Source organism: Carassius auratus, unplaced genomic scaffold (assembly GCF_003368295.1).
Source record: "Carassius auratus strain Wakin unplaced genomic scaffold, ASM336829v1 scaf_tig00001679, whole genome shotgun sequence".
In the NCBI taxonomy this organism is placed as follows: domain Eukaryota; kingdom Metazoa; phylum Chordata; class Actinopteri; order Cypriniformes; family Cyprinidae; genus Carassius; species Carassius auratus.
Genome location: NW_020523380.1, coordinates 131,402 through 158,482, shown reverse-complemented (window position 1 = coordinate 158,482; position 27,081 = coordinate 131,402). Strand labels below are relative to the sequence as shown.

Genomic DNA, 27,081 nt, shown 5'->3' with positions numbered 1-27,081 from the left:
GCTGAAATTGCAATTCACAAATTTGAACTGTATGATTCATATAAAAAATTGGAAAGTTTCAGTTTGGGTTCGAATCACTAATTCTGACAGATTAAATATCAATATCAGCTAATATATGACTTGGAATATAGCACATAGGTCTTATTTTATGACTTCTTGTATGGTGCATCTATGGTTCCATATACAACCTTAAACATTCAATGAAACCTTTCAATTGCACAAAAGGTTCTTTAAATTGAAGAAAGGGTTCTTTGATTAAAACGTTCTGCACATTAAGAAAAAAGATTATTTTAAGAAGTGTTCAAGTAAAGATTTTGGGGGGAACCAAAATCGCCTCGTTTGGCACTTTGAAAAACAACAACAACAACTATTTATTGCATGCAAAAAGAGTTATCGGTCCATTAATAGAAATGTCTTCCTTTGTGTTCCTAGAATGTCATATAGGTTTGACACGAGAGTGAATTAATTATGACATCATTTTCAATATTTAGATGAAGCATCGTTTTCGTTCCCAGTAGATGTGCTTGTTGTGAAGTTACTATAGCAGTACGTATTTTGGTACAGGGATGTGAAATTTAAGTCACATCGAACAACCAAACCCCAAACCTGGTTTGTTTTCCATTAACACTCAGACTTGCCGGGAACTTTGGTCTGAGTTGTTTTGAGCTTGTTCTATTTTGAAACCCTGAAGCTCTGTGGTATGGGAGCGCATGGGTTTTACATCTGTTTGTTAGTACGTTCAGCTGGACACATTGTCTCCAACAGACCTGTGCCGTGACCTGTGGGCTGCCTCGCCAACACCTTCCAACGTTACAAAAAAAAACACAATCGAGAGAACCAGTTTTTCTCTGTCCCATGTTCCCTTTCTCTCTTGCCGTTTCTCCTCCCTTCCATTTCTTTCCCGTCATTTCATCTCATTAAAGCACATGGATTGTCACTGTTATTTACCAAATATAGTCTGACAAAGAAGTGGGAATTTTTACTGATTGAAGATCAAAGTGGCAAAGTCTCCTCCTCAAATCCCACCCTTTCTATTAGAGCCCCTTAAGAACAGAGGAAAACATCAATTTCCCACACATCAATGGCTGCTTCATAATCAATTGAAAAAGACACTTGTATGGGGATGCAAATCTTATCTTTGTCTTATTAAAGCTTTTAGAAGATACATGCCAGGATTTAATGTTATTAAATAAAAGAGGTCGGTTTTTAATCTAAAGATGCAGAAGCGTTAGTAATGGTCTGAATCAAAGACTGGGGAGTCTCTTAATAACCAGAGTTTTCCTATCCTTATTGATATAGTGATAAAATATACTGTGATGTGATCTCTGTACATATGATGCATTCTGGAGATGGTTGATGAACAAAAAAGGATGTGGGATTCATTTCCCTGCGAGAGGATGGCATGGACGACCCGGGTGGAAAATGAGTTTAAATGAACATATGAACAAAAGCTCATGCAACTGAACACAGACCGCACTGCTTTCCCCATCTAACAACCGAGTTTTATTCTGGAGTGGTTTGTTTGTGTAAATAAATCACCTTCTGTTTGTTTAAAAATTAAAAAAAAAAGACAACGGCTTTGCCCTCTGACCTGCCTTTGTTCGGGTCATGAATTGCTTTCTGGAAGTATAATGAGTTGATTTTATGTAAAGCTTGAGCTCAAGGTTGTTGCATGCAAGGAAATATTCATCATGATTGCAGTTTGACACATCTTAAGTGAATCACATTCATGATGCTCCTGGCATTATGTGATTCTCCGAGACTTTACATTTGCATACAAGCACACAAAAGCATCAGGTGTAAGGAAGTGCCATGCAGAAATAACGAACCATTCAAATAAAAGAAGGAAATAATATGATCAGGGACTGTACTGGTGTTCAAGTTCACAGACACAGAGACAAATACGCTTAAAAAATATTATATTCACGCAACCTACTGCTTTTATTAATTAAATGCATTTAAAATACAATAAAAACTCCAGCTATCGTTTTTCAGAGGAAAGCAATAGAGATGTACTTTGATTGGTGGAGGACATGTTAGCTAGATCAATTTTCTTGCATTAATTTCTTAATTAAACCATGGTATGAAGACCCTAGCAGGTGGAATCTCATCTAAGGTTCAGTAGAGAACCATGCCTGAGATTTTCTATAGACTTTCCAATAGGAAAAAAAAAATGAATTAGGTCAATTTAATATGGTTGCTGTCTGTTCTAAAAAGCAGAGCGATTAAATGGTGAGCAAATTGACATTTCTATTTGAACTGAATGCTTTCAAATATTTAATCGGAGAACAGTGTGTCTCCTTTAGAGTTTCAGAAGATCTAGTCTGTTTTATCTCCATGAATTTACATTACATTAATATCTCAGTTCTCTTGTAGGCTACAATTGCCATATTTGTTTCTAATTTAAAGAGTTTCAGAAGACAACGCTGAATAAATCTGAACTCAGACCTCCATCAAGTCTCCTGAGATTTGAAAGAGCAACCTGTGTCTATTACATTATGGATTGTTAAACACTTTAGAGCTGTATACATTTAATCCTGATGTTTAGAATGGAGCGGATACATGTTCATGATGTAAAACACATCCACTGAGACTAATATCCAAAGTCTATAGTTCAGAACCATGTGCACTGTGATCTATGATAGCTGTCAGCTATTGCCCCTACTGTGTTGAAAAGCTTTCCTGCTCTTTCTCTCTGGGAAACTGCCTGCTGTTTCCTGTATCTTGCTCAGGAAGAAGCTTTTCGGACACGTCCTTGAACTCAAAAGGTGATAAGGCTGCTGCTAGAACAAATGTTCAGCAAATAATGCAAACATATGAGATCACCAGCAGAAAATAGGCCTAAAATGACATTTATAAGTGTAAATGCTTTTATGCCATTTATTTTAAATCTAAAACCCAAAAGAGTAAAAAGAAAAAAAACTCACAATCTTAAGGCTAGTCTATAAAGTTCTATATGTCTATATAGATCTTTAAAGGGTTCTATCGCTGACTTCATGTTTGCAACTCCTAAAATATGATGGAAGACTTGTAGGGGTTCAGCTATAGATAGTTGAATATCATGTGAACTGATACTTTATCACTTAAAATTCATATAATCATATTCATAACACAACATTGATATAATAGGTATATTACTATGTCTTAGTATTATTTCATAGATTTAATGTTAGTGTAAAAACATTTTGTACCATTTCTTTATTACTACTATAATTACTTTAGTTTTTTTTCCTGCAGAATTTTTTATTATTGGCATAAAGTTCTTGGAAGCTGAGTAAGAACCCTATAGGCTCTATATAGAACCCAAATGAGAACCTATATTAAGAGAGCCAGGTGGTGCTTTGTCGCTTTTAGTCCAGTGTCTTTGCTTCTCTAAATTCAGTAAGATATCTACTCAACAAGTTCAACTAATCTATTATAGAGAAGCACTCATAAATGGTAAATATTTGGATAACAGAGAGCACAGCAAGCTAAAACACAAACATTACAAAGATCCAGAGGACTTTATGTAATCATACAACATTAAGCTTTTTGCCTTCATGACAAACTGTTGTTGACATTAGTGTAATTTATACACAATATATGAAAACTGTGGGCATTTGATGCAGAGGCTGTGCTCGAGAGATAACTCTGGGGTCATGGGTTCATCCTCTGAGTAATGTAGGTTTGGTGTGATGTCAGCGAGTTTCCTCTGTGTGTGCCTTGGCTCCAATATTCGATGTGACCACAAGGTTTAAGAGATGTGAGCACACAACGATGCACCTCTGCAGGTGGTCACATATTTGTATTGCTCCAAACCCAAACCTTGATAAATGGCAGTCGCGTCCATGTACGAAAACGCTGTTTGTTTTGGAAAACAGATTCAGTGCTCCTCCTTTCCCAAATATATTTCCCACTATGGAGTATTTGACAGACTCCAGGGGTGAGAGACATGTTCAGACTCAGTTAGTGTCATGGATGGGAATACAGTATTCGAACACACAGATGTTTTCTCCAAAACAAGTTTCTAGGTCTAAATGCTGATGTGGCGATCCAAGCTGGATTCACAGAACCAATTAAATGACACATCCCTGAGTCAAATCCTGTGGTTCATAAAATAACAGAAAGAAAGACTTTGTTTGGAACTTTAATAATCTATGAACATTTCCATTCCATCAAAACTCATTTAGTCACATTCAAATGATTAGCTTGACTCGGTTCTGGGTCTAATCTTTTCAAAATGCTGAGGATAACACAATTAGTTTGATTCCGTTTTTCAATCTGCCTTTAAAATATACATTATAAAATGAAACTTTGCATAATGTTGTAAAGAAAATAATTTCCCTTTTGTTGGTTTGTGCATGCAAAACATGAAGATCCATTAGAATTGCATAATTGTGGTTAACCACATCATTATTCACAGGATAAAATTCATCTGAGCTCCTACAGGGGAAAAAAAATGCTAAAATGGTACAAGGAGGCTCTCTCACAATGGGGAAATTTGCAATTGACTAAATGCGAAAAGGTTAAATGCCAAGTTCCACTTGTAAAAACTAAAAAACTTTTTTGTTTTTGTTTTATTCAGCTAGCTTAGAGGGGATCTGGCATAAATCATGTTGCATTCACTATTAACCCAGCTTTTAAAATGCACATATTGTTACTCTAAAAAACAACCGGGAAGACCATTAACAGAGCCCATAATATGCTAATTAAAAACAGAGCCATTTCATCCAGAGCAGGAACACGCAGGCATTGTGGGTAATTAACTGTTTGCACAGACACAAGTATCTTACCTGGTAACATTATACACAAAACACAGTATGGAGATATTAGGGCAAGTGTGCAGAAATCAACGCTCGTCTCTTATTTTATTGTCATTACCAGAATAAATCAGAGTGAGATAATTATTAATTTCCATTTTTGGCACAGAAAGAATAGGTCAGTCTGAAGCGTGGTTTAACACATGGATCAGTCACAGGTTTAGATCCAGCAGGGAAATAAATAGAGCAAGGTTTGGCTTAGCAAGGCTGATAAAACGCACCCAATCTAAGTGAACTCTCAGTAACCTGCAGAGGCAATCCAGGGAGATGCTAGCTAGGAGCTCAGCTGCTTTGGTCTGGTATCTGCAGGCTCCAGACTTCTGAAGTCAAAAAGCAATGGGGCATCTTTTAGCTGCTGACAGCACATTTTAAATACTGAGTCGTTATTGTTCAATCATATTGACTCACTCTACAACTAAGGATGCATATCTATCCAATAGATCTTATATTTATAAATAACTTCAAAGAATGTGAAGATGTGTCATGCTGTATTTCTGCAACTGTTTCGGGAGATTATAATAATCAAAAATCATATACATAATTTGTGCTATTTATATGAAATATTATTTTTAGATTATTTTGTCAGCTCTAATATTGCAGTCTTTGTAATATGGTGGCTTACATTAAAACATTTTCTAATTTGATAAAAAAGAAAGAAAGAAAAAAAAAACATTATATACTGTATAGGCATGATGTATTTTTATATTCATGATACCAATACTGTTTTTCTTTTTAAGCATTATTTTATAAAGGCAATACTGCGAGTTCCTTCAAATGACGTTGTTTCTGCATGATTCCACTATGGTGAAGTTTGGGTAGGGAAATATATAAAACAATACAAAAAAGTTGTCTTGTAGAGAAGAGAGATGAGAGAAAGGATATTCAACTCACGACTTGTCTTTTTTCACAATGAATACAGGTTAACTGGCCTCAATTAACCCATCTTAAAACCTATTTATAATACTGACACACACACACACACACACACACACACACACACTCACACACACACACATATGCATTGTATCACCATACTGTGTATATACATTGCATTGTGTGTGTGTGTCTATATATATATATATATATATATATATATATATATATATATATATGTGTATATAATTTAATTCAAAATAAACGTTTTAATATATTTTTAATAATTTATACATGAGTATTATAAATATACTATACATTTAGATAATTTGATCACTTTGATTTCTTACACACACACACACACACACACAAACATATTGAATCATATATACATTGCATTGTCTGTGTATATATCATTTAATTCACAAGAAATGTTTAAATATATATTTTTAATTGTGTATACTTAAGTATTATAAATATATTATACATTCAGATAATTTAATCACTATGATTTAAATAAAAATAAATGTATTTCTATGTATCGATATGCAAGCATGAAAGTACTTAAATTGTACATGTAAGTATCCTTACATGAAAAATGTGTGTCTGTGTATTTATATATATAATAACAAATCTAATCACTCTTTAATCACTGCATGATTAAGTACAAAATGTGAAATTTATTGTGACAAGTTACTAGTATAAAGAATAAAGATGTTGATCTAATGATAAAACAGTATATAAAATTTTATATGTAGGATAATGCCAGTCTATTCTGCAATTTATCACATTTTAAAACACCAATAAAAAGGACATAAAAATCTTCATATAAATGATTGCTGTTTATTTCCCCCACGCATATTTAGCCTTTGTAAGGAAAATCGTTTTTGAAGTGATGTTTGAATAAATAGATTTGATTTAGTGCAATTCAGAATTGATGGTCATTTAAGTCCATGTTCGGAGTGAGTGGGGTTATTTCAGCCCACCAACACCTCCCAAAACATCTGCAGAAAATAAGGAAGCCAATAATTGTGAGCCGTTTCACTGCGCAGATACATGCAGACCAGCGCACAAGTGTCTTCCGCCTATTTTTCCATTCATTCCTGTACAAAAGCAAACAGGGGCGACTCGTTTTAACTGTCCTGCTCTTCACCAAAAGCTCTTTTCCTCTCCCTCTCTCTCTGTTTTTCGCGCGAGCTCTCTCGTTCTCGTTCAAGCCCTTTCCCCCCTCCAGTACTTTTTCCTGCCCCTCTCTATTTATGAAAACGTCACTTCAAGTCCCTCCCTGTTTGAATCTCATTAGTTTTTTTTTTTCTTGTGTGTTTCTCCCTGTCAATAATCCCGAATCCAGACTCTCTCTATTTCCATCCCTCTCTATCTGTCAATCAGCGCCGCCTTTGAACTGAAAACCACTCCGACCAACTTCAACTCCCTCAATCCGAGCGCCTCAGCTCCGTCTCCGGCTTCTGTTTCTGCCAAGATTGCCCTCTTCTTTTTGAGTTTTGAACACTCACCCAGCCAAACGACACTGCGAGTCCCTAAACTTGAAACTCGGGATTCGGGGATCACACCAAGATCAAGGGTTTAAAAACTTTTGGGTGTTTTGGCCCCCCGCAAAATTAGCGCTCCTCGGGAAAAATGCCGCAGCTGAACGGCGGTGGAGGGGACGATCTGGGTGCGAACGATGAAATGATTTCCTTCAAAGACGAAGGCGAGCAGGAGGACAAGATTTCGGAGAACTCCTCAGCAGAAAGGGATTTAGCAGATGTCAAGTCTTCTCTGGTAAACGAGTCGGAAACGAATCAAAACAGCTCTTCGGATTCCGAGGTAAGTGACAAATAACCGCGAATCCGCGACTTTGTCCAGAACTTCACACGCACTTTTCTTTTTTAAACACGCTGCTAACTAGCTAACGATCTCCTCGCTGTGATTATTCAATGCATTCCCTGTGTTTCGTTGCATTTCAAGGCGGAAAGACGGCCTCCGCCTAGATCTGAAAGTTTCAGAGACAAAACAAGAGAAAGTTTAGAGGAGGGTGAGTGCTTGTTTTCTCTAAATCATCTTTTTTTGCAGAGGACAACAACACGGTTCCTCTGTTCCGTTTGCTTCTGCACATATGTACAAAGTTATTTTTTTGGGAATGTAACTTAAACTAAAAGTTTTCCTCTTCTTTTCCCCCGCCATGTTAGCTGCGAAAAGGCAAGATGGAGGGCTGTTCAAGAGCCCACCGTACCCGGGCTATCCCTTTATAATGATTCCCGACCTCACGAGCCCGTACCTCCCGAACGGATCGCTCTCGCCGACCGCGCGCACAGTAAGTGTTTTTTAACGTGTTTCTGTAGCCACATGCACCTAGCTAAAGCACCACGTCCATGTTTAGGGATTGCTTTGGTCGGCTCGTGAACTTCTGTCACACTTCACTCTGCACTGTACAGCTGCAAGCAGAAGCAGCTCGCGCGGATCCACTGTGGCGCGTGGAAAGAGCCGCGCGGGCTGCAAGGAACGACACAGTGGAACGAATAATGTGCTTTCATGACGTGCACAAATACACGGCCACACTAACTTTTAACGCCGTTATTTGTATTAGTATTTATTTTTTTCTTTATATTATATTTTTAGATTTACATATTTTTCAGGTTAGATTTTTTGCTTTATATTCTGCATTTATTTATTTTAATTGTTCAAGCACTTGAATAACTAGTGGATTATTAGCTCGTTTGCTTTAGACTAAGTTAGACATTTCATTTACAGTTGCGTGTGTTCCGGAATTTTTAAAACGGAAATGTACAATAATGTTTGAATTTATAATAATAGTAGTATTATTACTGTCGTTATTATCGTTGTTATGATTTTTACACATGAAGAAAAAGCGTTTCTGTTATTCAAGAAGTTCAACCATCAAAAATTAAAATGTTAAGTTGAATTGCAGCCTTAATAGTTTTAAAATGAAATCACAGTGGTGCTATAATTACAAGCTGCGCCATTTCTGCCACTTTGAATTGAATTACTGCTGGAGAAAATCGAGTAGAAATTGTTGTGACAGTTTAAACGGATGGAAACAAAGAAGCTGTTATGACATGACGATGAAAACATTTTTACAGTGTGCCACATAAAATGGCACATTAGTCATTTATCTGAGCTAATTCATGACTAATTTATCCGAGCTTAACATAATACTGCTGGTATTATTTACAGAATTTCAACGCACATAAATGTTATTGCCAAAGAGCATCATGGGAAATGTTTATGGTAATTAGTGAAAGACAGTCAATGAATTTGTGATCGTTAGAATAAAAGCACAATATTGCTCTTTCCACCCTTTACATAGTGTATTTGTAAAATATTACACAGTAGTGTCAGAAATATTCCAAAATCAAATAAACATTTGCTTTAAATGCACATTAAATATATGTTTTATATTTACATTCTGTCATGGCATGATGGACTTCTTATTTAGAGCATGCATAATGTTGATTAACATGTAATGAGAATATATGCTTAATATTTAGGTGTAAAAACAGATCACGTTGTTTAAATCAGCTGTGCTTAGTTATGCAGATTTGTCCAACACTTTTCGTGGCACCAGAAATAATTAATTTTGATTTAGCAGGTTAACATTTTTATTCACAATTGATATAAATGCATATATTTTTTTAAATGTTGTTGCTGTAGAAGCAGGAAAATTGTGCAGTATGATCTTGCTGTCATTTCTGATTTTCATAATCCGCTCTAGGCTTAATCTAAAACGTGAAGGTACGCTTTATGACAATGACATGTGGGGTAACCTGAAATTAAGTAAATGACCACGTTCAAAATGTCCTGCTCTGAAATTGTGGATTAAACTTCTATTCTTTTCTAGTATGTGTGAGACATTTCTGTAGAAACATCTCTGGCTTTTTGCTGATTCTGTTCTTCACTTGCTGATAATTACTTTGCTGCTGTAAATGCACAATTGAAACATTCACGTATAAACAAAAGGACAGACAATTACGAAAGCATCAGTATGACCACTGCAATTGTGCATAGATTAGTAGGAATATGAAGGAAGTATTTGCTGTACAGCGTGTCTTCTGTATGGCAGGTTGTGAAGAATCTAAGAGATGCTGTTAGCAGAGCTCATAGTCTGATAGTTCCTCTCCCTGCTGGGATGGAGCCCTGTCTAAATCGCTGGCTTATTCATTTTTGGCTACAGAGAATATATTTAGCGATCTCTCACGGAAGTAAGGATCATTGTTTGATATCCTCCCCTATATGTGGGAGTCAATCCAGGTCTGTTCTGACCCTCTAACCTAAATATTATACCCATAGATATAGTCAGTTTCTTTATAGTTGTATGTTGTAATGTTTGATGTCTTACTGTACCAGGGCCTACAGATCTCAGCCTTTGACATTGCGCTGTAGCGCTTCACCTCGCTTCTGTGCTATGAGGTCTGCTACCTATGAGCTGCCTGGGCGTCCGACCCACACCGCTTTGAAGTTGAAAGCCGTTGTATTCATAAATGCATTACTTAAGTAGAGGATAAATAATTCACCTGAGCATCGATTAGCTGTCGCTACGTTTAACGAATGCATGGGGCTTGTTGGGTTTAGCTGCCAATGATGTACATTTTAACATTTCTTAGCGTTTTTTTCTAATAGTCTAAATTGTATAAAAACAAACAGGTGATCTATTCCAGTTTTATTGCATTTCAAACATTTCTGTATTTATTGATCAGATGTCTTGTTTTTTTAGGATAAATTTGCTAATGCTACATTTTTTAATCTGTAAGGGTTTATTTAATGGTGCATGCTTCTCTACAGGTTTATATCGGAGATGTGACAATTAAAAAAATATATATCTGATTTAATGTCCATAGGCTATGTGTCAGCTAAAGTTCCCTGATCTTCCGCTCATGCAATAGTGATGAAATGCTTTTCCCCTTGTGTGTGTTTGACTGAAGGGAGGGAGCGAGTTGAATTCATCTGACCTCTGTAATAACGGGAGTTCGTATTTCCAGCCACCTCCGCCGGAAAATCTTCACAATGATTTGGTAGCAATTAGCAATTTTCTATCGACAATGCCTGGATTCTTTTTTTTCCCCTCACGAAAAACTGCAGACAATAGCCACTCTTCCCCCTTTCATCGAGAGCAGTTTGCATGGCAGACACACAGCTGCGGACACAGTCTACGTGTGTGTTGTGGTTGGAAAGGTGCTGGGTTAAATGGGTGGCTGTAGGCTAAAACCACACCTCAACAGGTCTGTGGAGAGGGGAACGCGAGGTAGAGCAGAGGTCTGGCCGGCTGAGTTCTGGCAGGGGGCTTTATGCCCGTAAATCCGCTGGGTTTATTTACTGCCTCTCTGACTTATGAATGTTAAGATATTTGACGCCACCCCTGGCCCCATAATTCCTTAGGCCTGCAGACTTTTGGCAGAGGTTTCAGGTTTCAGCATATAATTATGCGTGGTTTAAAAAAGGAACATAATATAAAAAAAGACAAACTTGCAACACCCAAATACACTCTCTGTTATTTAGAGCAAAGAAAAGGAGATGCATGGCGGATTAAATGTTTTTTTTTATATAGTTTTCATTTTTATAATTTTAAATGCAATGTATAATTGATTAAAACAATTCTAAATTGATTTTGTGTTTCAAATCAATTAATTATTATTATTTTTTTCAAAGATGCATTCAACTCTCATGTGGCCCTACATGTACATATTTTATTAAACCACGGCTGAATCTTTTTAGGCTGCGACGTCAATAACAATGCTTTATCGTATGGATTATGTGTGTTGAATAGCCTGTCCTGTGAGGTGCAGATGATAGTTTAATGCGGATTTACAGGGATAGACTCATACCTTATCAAATTGGCTTTACATGTTAATAGCCCCTAATTGCTATCCGCAGGGGGTTCACCGAGCTACGCGCTCGCGTTTTGTGCCGCCCTGCACACAATACAATCCCAGTTTATTTAGAAGGTTGCCATCCTTTTGTTTTGCAAATCACTTTTGTTTACAAAGAATGACGGAAGCAAGACTCTCTTTTTCTCTCCCTCCGCCACTCTTTCCTTCTCCTCCTGGTCTTTTTTTCTCCTCCTCCCATCCTACATGCAAAAAAAAAATAACGGTTTCTGTTTGCTGGGTTTTGATAAACACCCATAAAAAAAGTGCAATCTGTTTCGGATTTGTGCGAGTTAAGTTGGGGAGCAAAGTTTGGCACCATTAAACTGAAAGCAGGGCCTGTGAGACATTAGCGGCGCACAGCACATTCTCAGGGCTTAATTAGTCCAAACTGTAATTGTTCATGGTCTGCCAATAGGAGTAATGCTCAGGAAGAGTGGAGTTGCGCTAAATCGGCCCATGGTTTTTAAAACAATAAATCACTTGCATATTTGTGTCATGATTCAGATAGAGTCCCGACCTCTCCCATCTCGACATGTGGTAAATTGTAAAGTCAATGAATCACAGATGTGTGTGTGTGTGTGTGTGTGTGGGGGGGGGGGGGGGGGGTGTAAAAGAGTACAGTACGGTTTTGTTAGTGCTTGGTAAATGAATGGAAAAGATTTGTGCTGTAAATATTTACTGAGGTGTTTTTAAAAAAAAAAAAAAAATCTTTTTTCTACTTACTCTGCTCAATTGTCTTACATTGATGAATTTGGCAGGCTGCTCTCTATGACCGTGTGTGGAAAATAACCTGGTGTTATTTTTCTTTCTCTTTTCTTTTTCTCTCACTGATTGTTTTTTTAAGGCAGCGTTGTGTATACACAATGTTCTGCACTAGTTTAATAGTTAATGAAGGTTTCTTGTTCGGATGTGGACTGTTAAGAATTTCGCGACAGTATCGAATAAATAGAAATAGTCCCCTTTTTCACATTTTATTGGATGCCACTGTTTAGAGTGATATTTCTGTCTTTTTCTTGATTTATTTCCGTCGCGCTTGTTTTTAAAGCTGCGAGCGCTATCCTGTCCTGTAATTGATGAATGGGGAACTGCTGTTGTAAATTCTGCATCTCATGGAGCTGCAGTGGCTCAGCAGCTGTGTGTTGTTGACCCCACCCCTCACCTCTCTCCTCTTCACCATTTATTACCATACACAAAGTTCAACACAAAGATCGTACTGTACGTCTGGAATGCAACTATTGTCATCTGTTAAATATAGTCCTGCTGTTGGCCTTCACATTGAGGGGCTCCTTAAACATGGAAATGAAATGACTCTTTCTCTCTGCGCAGCTGTATGATAGCTGCATGTGAATTATTTTATGGTGTGTGATGTTGAGGCCTTTTAAGGACTGTTTAAGAAGATCTTTAATATCGATTGATTACAAGATGTGCAAGAATATAATACAATTTTCAAATCTATGAAAATACTTGTGCTGGTACTTGCCTTAATATTTAGATGATTTGGCATATTATTTTTATTTTCAGTTGTAATGAACTTATACATTTGTAAATAATAAGGTGTTAAAAGAGAGAGGTTTTGTCAAAGCTGGGAAATTTGCATGGATGCAGTTTGACGTTGATGTAGTTAATCTACAGTAAAGTACAGAAAGCCTTCAAGAAAGAGTCAGATCATTAAATATTTTATAATATTTTCATACATTTCAAATGTTTTATAAGTCCTTGATCTAAAATGTGATGTATAAATATACTATATTTAAGTATGCAAGGGCATACTTTATTTAAAAAAAATCATTTTCTGTAATGGCACATACTGTTACCTTAAAATTCTGGCTTTAAAAGGCTATTGAATATTTCCAAAAAAAAGAGATGTGTTTCATTAAACACATTTTGTTGCATTAGTGGGGCAAGTTGTCACAGTGTATGCAGACTGTTAAGCCTTTTTAGGAAAAATTTTATGAAACACAATTATAAAAATTTGTGAAACAGAAAATCTACTAAATTTAAAATACATATGTTTTCTCCTGAGTGTATGCTAGTGTAAAAATACGCAGGATTTATTAAAAATATCATATAAAATATAAGATTTTACAATCAGAACATTTTAGCATATCTACTTTACTCTGAAGGAATGTTTTCATCTGCTTGTTTTAGAGAAGTTTACCTTGTGCAGTATGCTGGACTGGAGTGGGCGATTAGGAGAAGCGGGAAAAAGCAGGGTCAATTTGCCCGCCGTGGCATAGTGGAGGTGAAGGGAGATGCACAAAGACAGTCTGAATAGGGCGCATAATTGCTGCTAATGTGGGGGCAATGAGAGTGGCGACAGTTCCTGGTTAGATGTCCAAACAATAGAACCCCCAGGTCTCACATTTATCTGCTAAGGAAAAAATGAAGGAAAGAAAAAAAAAAAACACAGCAGGGACTGAAAATCGACAAGGAGGAGGTGACAAGTTTATAGTCATGTTTGATAGACAGGCCATGTGTGTGGCATCCCCCTCTTTTAAACTTTTTTTTTTTTATGAATCAGGTTAAGTTAGTAATGCTTCCTGATTCCCGCTTCGTCATCAAAATGTCGGCTGGAAGTTCTCCAGCTTAGAGGCTTGGGTGACGCTGTTGGAATTTGGTTGCACTAGGCTTTTGTTTGGATTGGAACATGCTCGGGTTGGGCCAAAGTGCACACACATGCTCTCTGGAGCTGCCATCTGACTTGTGTGCTTAATGATAGGAGCGTGCAAGTTTCCAGTGAAAAAGCACGTGTGCGTCTTGCGCTCATTGGCACAAAGTCTTTTTACTGTACATCATTCATTATCAGACTTTAAAAGATAATGACTGCCTTGTCATACATCAGGTGGACCCAATGACACAATCAGACTGAGTACGTGGTAAACATTCTCCTCTGAGAAAAGGCCTGATAGAGTGACCATCGCTGTCTTTGCACAGGAAGTCCATTGCTGACGTACATTTCCGGTGCAACTTCTGCACAGTTTAAACAAATACCTATCTGCATCTATTTTTTAAACACAAAAAAGGGACACCATTTTCTTCGTTAAGGCATGTGATTGAAGCTTCTAAAAAAAGATGAAGCTTGACCAGTCACTGTTTTGCTTCTGCGTTTATTATTCAGCCCTGTGAAATGTTTCTCTTTGATAAGGAAGTGAGCTGATTAAGTGTCACACCCACAAGTTTGTCTTCTGGCTCTGATTGCAAAATGAGATTCTATAATGTTGCATTGCAGAATCTTAAATCCTGTTTACTTCGATAATCTGCATCAATTCCTGTAGATACGTCGGAGTGTTTTGTATGGGTTAAACACGTAATTGAGAATGCATTAGGCTATAAAACTCAGCCTATGTATTTTTAATCTTTTAATTAAACTTCTAATTGGCAAGGGATAAGCTCTGAGCAGGGCCCAGTGTGTGTGTGTGTGTGTGTGTGGATGCGCGTATGCTTGTCTCTTTACTAATGAGTTTATTGCATGCTTGTTTCTTGCAAAGGTACTGCATTTAGAACTGAACAAAAGGTGAAGGAGATTTTCTACCAGGGTAGAAAGAATCTAATCCACTAATCAGGGATTTATATTAAGATTAGAGGTTCAACAGGCCGATATTTGTATGCTTTAAAAGAGATAAGTGCTTCATAAACTTTAGAAACCAGTATTTTTTTATTTTTTGTACAGGTCTTCCCGTCTATCAGAAGATAACCATCCTCTGTGTTAAATAATGGGTGTGCGATGGCATGCACGGAGCCTTACATTATTCTGTTTCTCTGGCCATATCCTGCTGAATGGCTGTCAAACAGTATAGATACTATTTCAGCTGATTAGCATTGTGGTTGTCACCAGTTTTGTCTTGCTGATGTGTCCGAGGATAAATATCACATTGAGACTCGCATCAAATTAGAGGGAATTGTCTACACCTCCAGCGCACACATAAAATGTTTTTCGCACAGACTGTAGGAAATGTTGGTTTGTTTGTCTGTACATCGTCACCCTTAAGGATTAGCCTGGATCAACTGTCGCTGGCTACATCTCATTAGAGGACGGTGTGAACACTCAGTATGGTCGATTCCGAAACGCGGGGAATTGACTTCCCTTGCTGAACGAATTGTCAATTGCATTGTGAGCGAGGGGTATAATTGAATGGAGGTGTATCTTTGGCCGGCTGCCCCTAGGGCTCCGTGAGTCAGATCAGTGTTTGCCAGAGGTGGCAGATGTGGTTACTGATTGCAACCAATGTCCTTTCACAATATTAAGATCTGAACACTGACATAGAGGAGGTGTAATTCAACAGCCTTCTGAGTTAAATAGAGATGATGACTGCTTGCCAGTCATAGTGAATTGTGATCTCTCTCCACCGACTATCTGCTGAACGGAAAGATTTGGTGATGAGTTTGGAGTGATTTATAAGGAAAGAGAGTTTAATCCTGACCTGGAGCTGTTTTCTTTGGCCAGCAATCAGCTTAAACGATGCTGGTATGGAATAGGCAAGCCACAGCGGTGGTGTTACATTCGTCTAGATGCCCTTTAGAACCGGCAGTTTTTCTTTATCATCAGCTTTACAGCACCTGTATCTTTATAGGCCGTCGCGCTTTGCATTTTTCAAATATCAGTAAAGATAAACGGCCTGCTCCGTCATAGCATGGGGCGCCGGAGTGAAAGATTTCAGGTCATTGAAGGGGAAAATGATCCAGGATTTGAGAACTGCGTTGAGTACCATGAAAGCTTAAAACCCAAGAATGAAGTGGTTTTGATGCAGAGGCCTTGACATCTCTCGGGTTCATTTCTTTGTGATGAAAGACATACGTGATGATGTTCCTTAATTGTGTGTGCTGTCTTTTGGAATGGGAGACGAAGACGTGAGATGTTTGGCGGTAAGCAAGAGCAGGAATTTGACTAATTTGGTGGGTTGTCTAAGCCCAGATCTTAAGGTCTGCGGGGAAGGAAGGGCCACAGTGTTTACATAGCCCAATTGTCCTGTGAGTGTCTAATGCACTACTGTTCAAACACTTGTGTGTGCACAGATGACCCCTGCAGCAGCCTTTGACACAAGTGCTGTGTCAGGCGTGCAGAGAATGCATTTGCTTATGTGTGTGTGAAAAGTAGTCACAATTCCCATTTACTTGGGACTCTGTTAGCTGCTGGTGCCTAGTGGTTATGATGAGTAGTACTAAAAAGCAGCTAAGCTCAGTTCATCTCAATAAGGCGAATGGATTGGGAGTGGGGGGTGTGTGTAGTGACAGAATACCCACTTGCTCCATCAAACCCTGGAAGCCAGACATTGACATACGGGGGAGTTATCAAACTAATTGTAGTTTGAATTACCTGTTATGATCCAGTGACAAATCTCCTTCTCTTCTGCCATTGGAGCAGAAAATGTAGCCTGGATTGGCATGATGTTAGCAAGTGTGTAAACTGTGCTTCAACAAGATGGATAAATGCAATTATTGGCTAGGCCAGGAGAGGAAAAATCCATTTAAAGCCTGAAACGCTAACCAGGGGCCATGGTTAATTCATTTGGCCAATTTGTGGGTGATGTACGAGTGTCGTGGCACATTAGTCAAGGAGAATGTGTGTGTGGGTTTAAGTAATTAGTGTGTTTGTCTCAACCAAGGGCATTGGGGGTGTTTCATTGGAACTGTCTCCTTGTGACTACTCCCTGAAACCCCTCCTTTTTCCCATCAACCCCCCTTCTCCTCCTCCCCTTGTTGTCATTTCAGTGGATAATACAAATGGGGCATGAGCTCTCAAATGACCAAAAGATGCACTGAGAGCAAAAGAGCAGGATTGCAGTTCAAATGAGCCGGGAAGAGTGCCACGCTTCACAAGGTGGCTCACCGAACGTGGCCTAACACCCCCCGATGTCTTCTATCAAGACTAGTCAACCAACTAAATCACTCAGGGTGTGAGGAAGACAGGTTGAGGAAGCAGTACTGGGTCAGAAGCTTAGTCACGCTGAAGTTGGGTCCTCACTAACCTAGTCTGACTCTGACATTTTTCCTGAACTCTTCTCGGGTTACAATTCAGTTACAACTAGAGAAACTGCCATTTACTCAAGGCACGGAAAGCTGAGGCCACTGTGATGAGTGGAGTGCTATCACCTCTGCATGCCCATCTCCACCCATCTCATTATCTTTCTGAAGGGCACGAAGGTTTTGAGCAACCCTTCGAAAAGAACTGTTGTCTAAACCTTAAGGGTAGTAAACTCTGGGGTCCTATCTGGGGACTTTCTCTTTTTTAACTTTACTTGGCATGTCTCTGTGTTAATAAATAACGTAGTTTTGTTTACTACTCGTACTGAAGCACGCTTGACGCTTTCAGTGATTTCAGCGTCTGCCGTTTCACTAAACATCTCCAGAACTGCTATAAGAGTTAATTCATGAGCATTTGACTGTTTCATTAAACTATTCTCATATCATATTACTTTGTGTTATTAAATAACCTTTATTTTAAAAAAAAATTACTTTTTTTTACATTTTCATTACTTACAAGATAGATTAAATTAGCGTTTTATGAATGAATGTTTCATAAATCTAATAATAAGGCTGTTGTAAGAATAAATTAAACTTATTTTATGCTTTAAAATAATTAGACATGCCAAAACTGAATTTTGCAACAATAAAACATAAGGTTGGAAAAAATAAAACATTTCATAGGCCCCCCCAAAAATGTAATATTTGATAACATTTTAATAAATTGATGTTAAATTGTTTAAGTTTCATAATTGTAATCAATTAATGCTTTTTGATTAATACAATTAAATTGAACCATTGAAAAGGAATCCAGAAAAAAAACAATCTTTTCCGCTTACCTGCGAATAAAGCACAGCTCTACTTTGTTTACAGCAGTAACCAAGGGAACATTATATTGTGGCTGGTTCATAAGTGCCACCTGCTGTCAGAGAGTGTATTTGCACCTCATTCAGACCTGCTGCTTTTGTTTCATGCAGATGTGATTTATTTTATACGGTCTATAGTTTTATGTTGCAAAAAAAATAAATAAATAAAACCTAAAGTCAGAACATTCTGTTTTTGTTTTGAACCCTGAAATTATGCAATCTAATTCAAATCAAAAACATCTGCTCATTGCAACATGTGTGTAGCATCTTTGTTTGGATTGTGATTAAAATCCAGTGGTTGCCTCTAATTTCAAATGGTTACAGATATTTTGGTTTAAGGCCAGTTTTTATATTTATTAATATTTTAAATAAAGCAAATAGCCAATAAATAAATTTGCTATAAAAACCAGTATCAGAATCAACCAACTTGCTAGGTAATTTTTGTTTTAAATTCTGATTCTGAATAGGCTATGATTGGTGCATCACTAATTAAAATACTAAATAAAAGGCCTCAAATTGAAAGTATAAGCTGGGATTTCTTTATATCAATTCTTCAATAGGTAGATCTTGTCGTTCATAAACCTGTTGGTGACCACTGGCTTACACACTATTGATTTAGAGTGGATGAATATCCTCTATTCCATTTATGTAAAGTCTCGTTGGTGAGAAACCACTTGACTGTTACGCAAGATTTGTGGTATGCAAACACGGTGGTCACAGCCCGGGGAGCTCTATGAGGAAAAAGGAATCGGTTTTCAGAGCTCGGCCGCAGATTGAACCAAAGTCTTTTATCAACACACTGAGCAAAGGGAAGATTTTTAAAGCAGAAAGGTGTGTGGGTGCCCTTTTGCCCAAGAGTCTGCGCTTGGGTGGTTGAGGACATGAAGAAGGTTTTAGATCTGGTCACCTGACTGTGTGCTTCTCAGACTGTGAGGTCAGGAAATCAGAGCCGGCAGGGAAGCAGCTGGCCCGGTGCCTTTCTCACAGCTGCTGTGCGGCCTAAGACACTCGTATACTCAACTCAATCGCCTCTGGGAACGGACTCCAGGAGTGCGACCGCACACTTGAGGAGAACCACTCATGTTGCTTTTTGTGGTCAGATCTTACTGATGCTGCTTAAGTGTGTGCAAATTTTATGTTGACAGTCATTTGGTTGCTTCTGTCTTATTACAGAACGGATAACCAGAGATGGATTGGTGGATGTGACTGCTGTTCCCTGAAGCTCTGTGGCTATTTCATAAAACCTCTCATTTCAGTAGCATCTATGTTAGTAATTTCCGGCTTCCCCCCAACTGTCGACAAGAAATTATGATTCATCCCACTGTGCATTCCCCAGGATCCTTTTCTTTTTAGGCATACTGGTTGGAATCTCAAAGTACCTTTTGCAGCACTCTTGAGGTCCTCTTCTAGCTCGGTATCTACCACTTCTTCACACATGACCAACTGCATGCAGTGTCCTATTGACCAATAATCAGAAAAGGATTAAAAGAAACTGCTTGGGTGTTTTTTGGGTGCTGCTTGGATCACTTTACAGCAACGGACATGCCTCTAGATGCAACTGCTCCGGTTTGTAGGGAAGCTGCCAGTCTTATTATTTCCAAGCAAGTAATTTAAACAGCTATTCTATATGAACTAATTTGATCTGGGATTAAACTAATGGGATTTTGTGACCGAGTTGTTGTCTTAAGACATGACCCTGTGCCCTCTGTCTTATGGTAGAAAAAACCTCCCAAAGTCTGGGAGCGCAAAGACAAAATTCTGCCTTTGCCTCGTTGTGTTTTATGAAATGGAAAATGTTAGTTTTATGTTATGGTGTGGCTTGCACCCCAATAATTAAATGTAGATTTACTGCTCCAGTGTTGGGCCGAGGAACTGCTCCCATCTGTGGCATGAAGTCTAGCCACCCAGCATGGAATACGACACCCTGGGGTCCAGCCAGAACATGCACCAATCAAACATACATTAACACCAAGCAACACAACAGGTGAGCAATCAGGCCTTTCTGCAAGCCAAGAATACAGGCTCCAAATATTTTTATTGACTTTCTTACAGCCTATGGCTTGTATAGTCATGATTTTGACTGAGTTTGGAGTTTTATATTAATTCTGTCAAAAACAATTTTACGGGAATTGTTTGTTTATTGGCACAGAGCTATGTCTCTTCGCCAAATGATGTTGCAATCTGTAATTTATGTTGATGGACTGATTGGGAGGTTGCATAGTTTAATGCTCGGGTGCTGTGGTCTGGGACTCTGGAAGACGCAACCGCTAATTGTTGACAGAAGCCATGGGCAGAGGAAAAGAGACAGACAGACAGACAGACAGACAGAAAGAAAGAAAGAGCGAGTGAGCAAGCAAGAGGAAGAATGAATGGGCTCTGGCAGCAAGGTTGTGGACTGAAGCTTGGTGTTTGGTTTTTAAGAAAGAGTGGATTCTTGGGATGTTCCCCAAAGACAAACGGCGGTGCTGAGCAAAGCCCATAAACCAAACACGCTCCTTCTTTTAAGAAAAGAAACTCTAGTCACTTCTCAGTTGCGCTTGTTATGTGGTTTACCAAACCAAGTCGGTTGGAAATGTCTTGTCCGGTAGAGGAATCTTTTTTTTTTTTGTATGTTTTTCCCAACTGATAATAGGGTTCTGCATTTGCTTGCACTGATTTTAATATTACTCATTTAAAACAGCCCCATATTTCCACTTCCCATCTTTACGCCTTCTTGATCTCTGTCACAGATCCTCGACAGGAGGGCACATCTGCTTTCACTAGCTTCTCGTGCGAGCAAAGAAATTAGCAAATAACATCAGTAATGATTCAACTGGGCATAAAGTCATTGGGTGTCTGCCTGTTTGCCATTTGTCTGATGGGATTACTGTTTCTATGTAATTAAAAGTGTGACCCCGTGGGGAGGACGGTGGAAGGCACGAGGCTGAGTAGTACACCTGCTGAAGGGAGGAGGAGGGGCGACCTCAGTTCAGCACTAAAGATAGGAGGCGCAACAGAGCGCTGCAGAAGTGCCAAGCTCTTTACATGGATGTGCACATGTGTGTCAAACCCCTGGCTCGTTTAACTTCAATTTAGTTGAGTAGAGCAGACACCCAAAGTCTGAGTGATCCCTGTGTGCAGGCAGTGTGTCGGAGAGAGGTGGGGATGCGGGCTCCTGCTTTTACTCTGATTTCACCTGGGGTTTTGTTTGGACTCTTGAGCCTCAGTTTCTTTTGGACACTTTCCAGAGACTACGAGCCTGGCTTTTTTCAAGGCTCCCTCAGAACTAAAGTGAAAGGCCCTGGTCGGGCCTGGAATTGGATTTCAGATTTGATCTTGTTGTGTGTAGTAAACAGAACATTAAAGGCAAGAACATGGTACCTAATGAGTGGATGCATGTCTGGGTGTGTTTGAATGATGCATCCCTGTCACTGCCAACAACAAACCAACAACATCCTTGTTTCTCTTTTTCTTCTTTATAGCTTTATACACATACACATATACAATATGTATTTTATATATATATATATATATATATATATATATATATATATATATATATATATACACACATATGAGAGAGAGACTGTTATTGTAGACTGTTATTACTATTATTTTAATTGTATTACATGCTAGTAATAATAGTAGAACTATAATAGTGATTATATGAATAATAAATTGTTTACATATTTTATTGGGATTTTTTTTAAGTATAAAGAACAGTATATAATACAAATGTAAAATATATCTATGTCTCTCCAGTCCTATATTCATAGACAAACAGGATGTGGGTCTCAAAAGGACATTAGAAAAGTAACCAGAAAAGACAGGATGGCGCGCCTCAATCATTCCGTCCAGCAGAAAAATAAAGATTGGTGAAGAAAAAGAAAAAAAAGCTCAAACAAACAAAAATAACTAGTTTAATTAGCATGGCAGGCTATGGCGCTGACTCTTTGTGGTTGACCGGGCATGACCGAGGTGGCACTGGACATGGGCATAGGGCCAAACATACAGGGAAATTACAGGGTGCCCAGGCAAGAAATAAAGCCTCTGCTGCCTCCCTCTCATATTTCGCCATATCTCTAGCATAGCTACATATTTTAGCATGCAATAACCCATGGTCTGTTTTCTGGACCTCTTTGTATTTCCCCCCACTCTACTCTCTGTCTGCTTTTCTCATACAGCCTCTTTATTCCTGCCTTTTAGACCTTTTCTTACTCTCTCCTCCCCTGCCATTCTGTCTTTCTCTCTCCTCCCAGTGTGCACTCTGATTACCTCTCCAAACTGGCAATAAGTTGATTGCTTTACAGAGATGATGTAAGCCCTTGCCCTAGGGTACATCAGGTTGGCTTTCGCCTGCTTTATCTTGTAAAGCCTAAATTAACAGCTGGTTTGGTTTGAGTTCTTCTGGATCTGACTAAAGGATTAGGCCTCGTTCTCATGCGAGTCAATCTGGTTTGATTTATTGCAGGTCTATCAAAAAAGATCAATGGAGGCCCTTTTGAAAGTAAATCCTTAATCGCTCTTTGCACTTACGTGTCATCATTGTGAGTTTTCTCTCCCTCTCTCTCTCCCTCGTTCTCATTCCCTGCCTGTCTTCCTCCAGCTCTCTTCTCTCTTCGCCTTTTTTCCATCTCATGTTGAGAACGCGGCGATCAGGAGTGTCAGTGGTATTTTGTTGTTATACGGATGGATTTTTTTGCTCTCATTAGCCATCCATCACCGCAGCTCAAATTGAAGCCTAGCTTTGCCGGCACAGGCCCCGATGGCGGCTTGCTGCGTATTTTTATCGAGGCGCAAATCTAGCTATACGTGTCTACACATCCCAATACCCACAAATCCAAGGGATGAATGCAAGTATAATCATTTTAAAACATGGGCCCTCATTTTCATTTTCAGCTGTACCTTGCAATCAGACTGGTCAAAAGTGAACAAGGTGCACAACTAAATGGGGCCTTTTTCTCTAAAGAGGAGCAGCATTTAATCCTTAAATGCATACATTGGGTCTTTCGCGACCCGGGACACTATTCACTACCCTCTCCCTCCTTAATTTTTTTAAGTTATACATCAACTTAGTATTCCTCAAGCTAATCATTATAAACAATAGAACAAGAATTGTTTTATTTTTTATTAAAATTATATGTAATAATGATTGGCAAAACATCCATGCAATTTAAGGGTTAAGTGTATCAGTTCACAGATTACAGAAGTCCCAGCAATATTTTGCAAGTTTGTTTTTTCATAAGGAAAATAATGTAAAGGTAAATATTAAGTCGTGAAACCGAACACACAGGTCTTAAAGGGGTAGTTCACCCAAAAATGAAAATTCTGTCATCATTTACTCACCCTCAGTATTTTCCTTCTATGGAAGTCAATGGGAACCACCAACTGTTTGATTACCAGCAATCTTCAAAATATATTCTTTTTTGTTCAACGTAAGAAAGCAATGCATACACGTTTGGAACAACATGAGGGTGAGTAAATGATGACAGAATTTTCATTTTTGGGTGAACTATCCCTTTCAGTAACATTTTGAACACTACCGTTGCATTTAAGAGTTTTGATGTTCACAGTCTGATAAACTAGTGAGAGGTGGTGCAGTGGCCAAAGGCATCCGGCTGGCACAAATTTACATAACGACAGCAAGTGCAACAGCAGCAGCAGCCCTCGGATGATCTGGAAAGTGAAACGGGAGCTGCTTGTCTTTAATATTCCTCCCCTCTCATTCCCACTTTCATTCACTTGTTTCTTCTCTCCTCCATTATTTTAACAACAGGCCTATTATCCACGCTCGTTTTTCCCTCCCTCTCAAGGCCATGACTCTTAAAGAATCTGGTGCTGGAGCGAAGACACTGGCATGGCCTGCCTGACAGGGAGCCACACACACAGACACACTCTGACCCATTACGACCGGTAATAGTGGTCCGACAATATCTGTGTGTCCTTTTGAGAAAAGGATCATGTATGCTGTTTTCAAACACAGGTGAAGGGGAAATCGTAAAATGGTCAGGATTAGGGATTCACTGATATATCGGCAGCCGATATTGCACAATTGTACCAGAATTTATAACCATCGGTATATCGGCTGTATAAGGAAAAAAAAGCTTATTAATTATTTTCGTGAAGGCACTGAGTTGTATAATGTCTTTTGAATAATCCTAGCTCTGCTGTCTGCACTTTAATGCTAATCAAAAAACAAAAGAACACACACTATTCTCGACTAAATAACTTTTGTACCTTTCATAAGTGTAGCAGACCTCATCTGAATGATGACCTAAACTTTACTGATGTTTTATTAAGTTTATTGTGTCCTTTTTCACTCCGAAAAATCACCATTAGAGCTAAACAAAACACAGTACGAGAAGTGCACATTAAACACTCTCTCAGCTGCATTATCATCAACATACAGCGAATACAAAACACTTATTACAACTAAAAGTGAACAAATATATACAGACCTCATGCCATTTTGGGGGGTGGTTAATAAACGGACAAACTTTAAATCTGAAGAACTGCGTGCTTTCATTACCCATACAGCTCCGTAGAGTAGAAAACCCATCGAAATAAGAGTCCCGTCTTAGTAAAGGAGATCTCATACATATTTAAACTTAAACAAATATTTACATTTATTCAAACTAATTAGAAGATTAAGCATAAAGTATGTTACAATAAAAATGATTAATATGTATTTAATTTATATAGTGAAGTGTTATTTTACATATGTTTACTTTATTTCTCTACCTGAAAACTGTTAAGCCTATGTAAAAAGCACAATTTAATTAATATGTATCTTTATTCTGTTGTATTTATGTAGGCCTGCTGAATGTTAAATGGATCGAATCCACGTTCATTAGAAATTATTTGATGATGCAGCAATAAAACTGCTAGTGTAATTTAATGCAGATGTTTTTGAACTTTGCTGATTTAAAACATGATCAAAATACTATCTATTTTGATGTCGAAATTTCAAATAAGAGAGAAAGTGACAAATATCGGTATCCGTATCGGCCAATAAGTATTTGTTAAAATCAGTATCGGTATCGGCCTTAAAAAATCCTATTTTAATTGTATTAAATGCTAGTAATAATAGTAGAACTATAATAGTGATTATATAAATAATAAATTGTTTACATCTCTATTATAGATGTTTTCAAATAAATTAAATTACAAAAGTAAAATGTGTTAATTTATTTGTTCGCACAACCACTCAGTATTTTACAGCAGCCTCCGCAGCATTTTACAATTCAATTTTGTAGTGTCATTAATATTATTAATATTTATTAACTCAATTTAAATTTATATTAAAACAATTTATTTCAAATAAAGATTCAGTCTTTATTGCAATTTTTAAAAAACCCTTTCAAAAGAACACTATTCCTGCAGCATTTCTTCTGTTTTCAGTATCCTCCCCCATTCATTTTCTGTAGACACAATTCATTTGTATTGTGGCGTGTGTGATTCTGCATGTGTGAGTGTTGCTGAGAAAAGCTCAGGCAGATCGATGTCAAGTTCAGGTGTGTCCTCCTCCCTGGCTGGGAGAACAGTGCCGAGGGGCCGAGCAGGCAGGAGGGAGGGAGTGAATTAGGGTACGTGGGAAGGAAGGGCTCGCTGTCAGCCAGACAGACCTCTTAATCCTATAGCCCTGGAGAAAGGGTGTGTGTGCATGCACATTTAGACCTATATTTCTGCATGTGTGTGTGTGTGTGAAAAACCTTCAAGCGGGGGTTAGTTGGTTTAAATACCTCTGCTGAGCCTATTGTACCCGTATGTGTGGGTCTTGTACCCGTCTTTGTGTTGTTTTTTTTAAAGGACAGCATTTTATATGGCCAGTGTTTGTCATAAGTCAGACATCTGATTGTATATTTATGTGAGTTTGACACAATGAATGTGAGGAAAAGGGGGTGTAGTAGTGGATCTGTCTGTGAGGTATGATCATCCACATTTTGCACCTGCAAGCTTTAGCCTTTCTCTTGGCGTACCCTCATTGTTTTCAGCACTTCACTGTAAAAGACCCAGAGAGGAAGGGTTGCATCACCTCAGAGTTCGTTAAAGTAAAGCACACTATTTAGCTACATTCCATACAAGCCTGCTGTCTCTAACTTTCATTCCCACCCTCTCTCTCTCTCTCTCTCTCTCTCTCTCTTTTTGGCATAGACTTTTGCATATATCACAGGCTGCCAGGCTAAGAGCCTGGGACTTCCCCACGCCACACTCCAAGCCTTTGATCCCTTGCTTTGGAGGTAACATCAAAAGGAGAGGCATAGAAAGGCAGCTACTACTGTGAAGTTCAATGTTCAACTTGATGGCTTGGCTGAGGGCTTTTTTTTTATCTGTACTTCTTCCCCCAGCTGACAAAAACACACAGTTTGTAGCCATGGCTTTTTTTCCAGTGCATGTTAACCTTTATAGAACACATCTGTAAAAAAAAAAAAACATCACCCACCCCCAAATCTGCATGTCCGTGTCTTGCAGCCTTGCATGAAGGTGGCTTTGGAAATGCAGCCGGAGCATCAATATTGCAGCTTTGCATCAAGTAAACGAGTAGATTGGAGAGAGGATGTTTTGCACATCAGAATGCAGAATAGTAGAGTAGATTCTGTGATTTCATATTGGTATGAGACATACATTGGTAAAATTGGTATTTTTTTCTAATGTTTATATATTTTTAATTATATATTTTAAATGTATATTCATTTTTAAATATTGTATACTTCTTAT

The 27,081-nt window shown here is 38.3% G+C and overlaps 1 protein-coding gene across 30 annotated transcripts in view; it reads left to right on the top strand.

Moving 5' to 3' along the window:
- Nucleotides 1-6,710: 6,710 nt before the first annotated feature.
- LOC113069495 (transcription factor 7-like 2) overlaps nt 6,711-27,081 on the top strand; it is an 86,005-nt gene continuing 65,634 nt past the window's right edge. For 3 of the 30 annotated variants that reach the window (XM_026242617.1, XM_026242611.1, XM_026242612.1), the window contains exons 1-3: nt 6,711-7,499; nt 7,641-7,707; nt 7,862-7,986. In XM_026242617.1, the coding sequence (XP_026098402.1) occupies nt 7,311-7,499; nt 7,641-7,707; nt 7,862-7,986 (381 nt within the window). In that variant the 5' untranslated portion in view covers nt 6,711-7,310. The remainder of the gene's footprint in view (nt 7,500-7,640; nt 7,708-7,861; nt 7,987-27,081) is intronic. The other 27 variants (XM_026242596.1, XM_026242603.1, XM_026242621.1 and 24 more) reach the window with 22 other exon arrangements.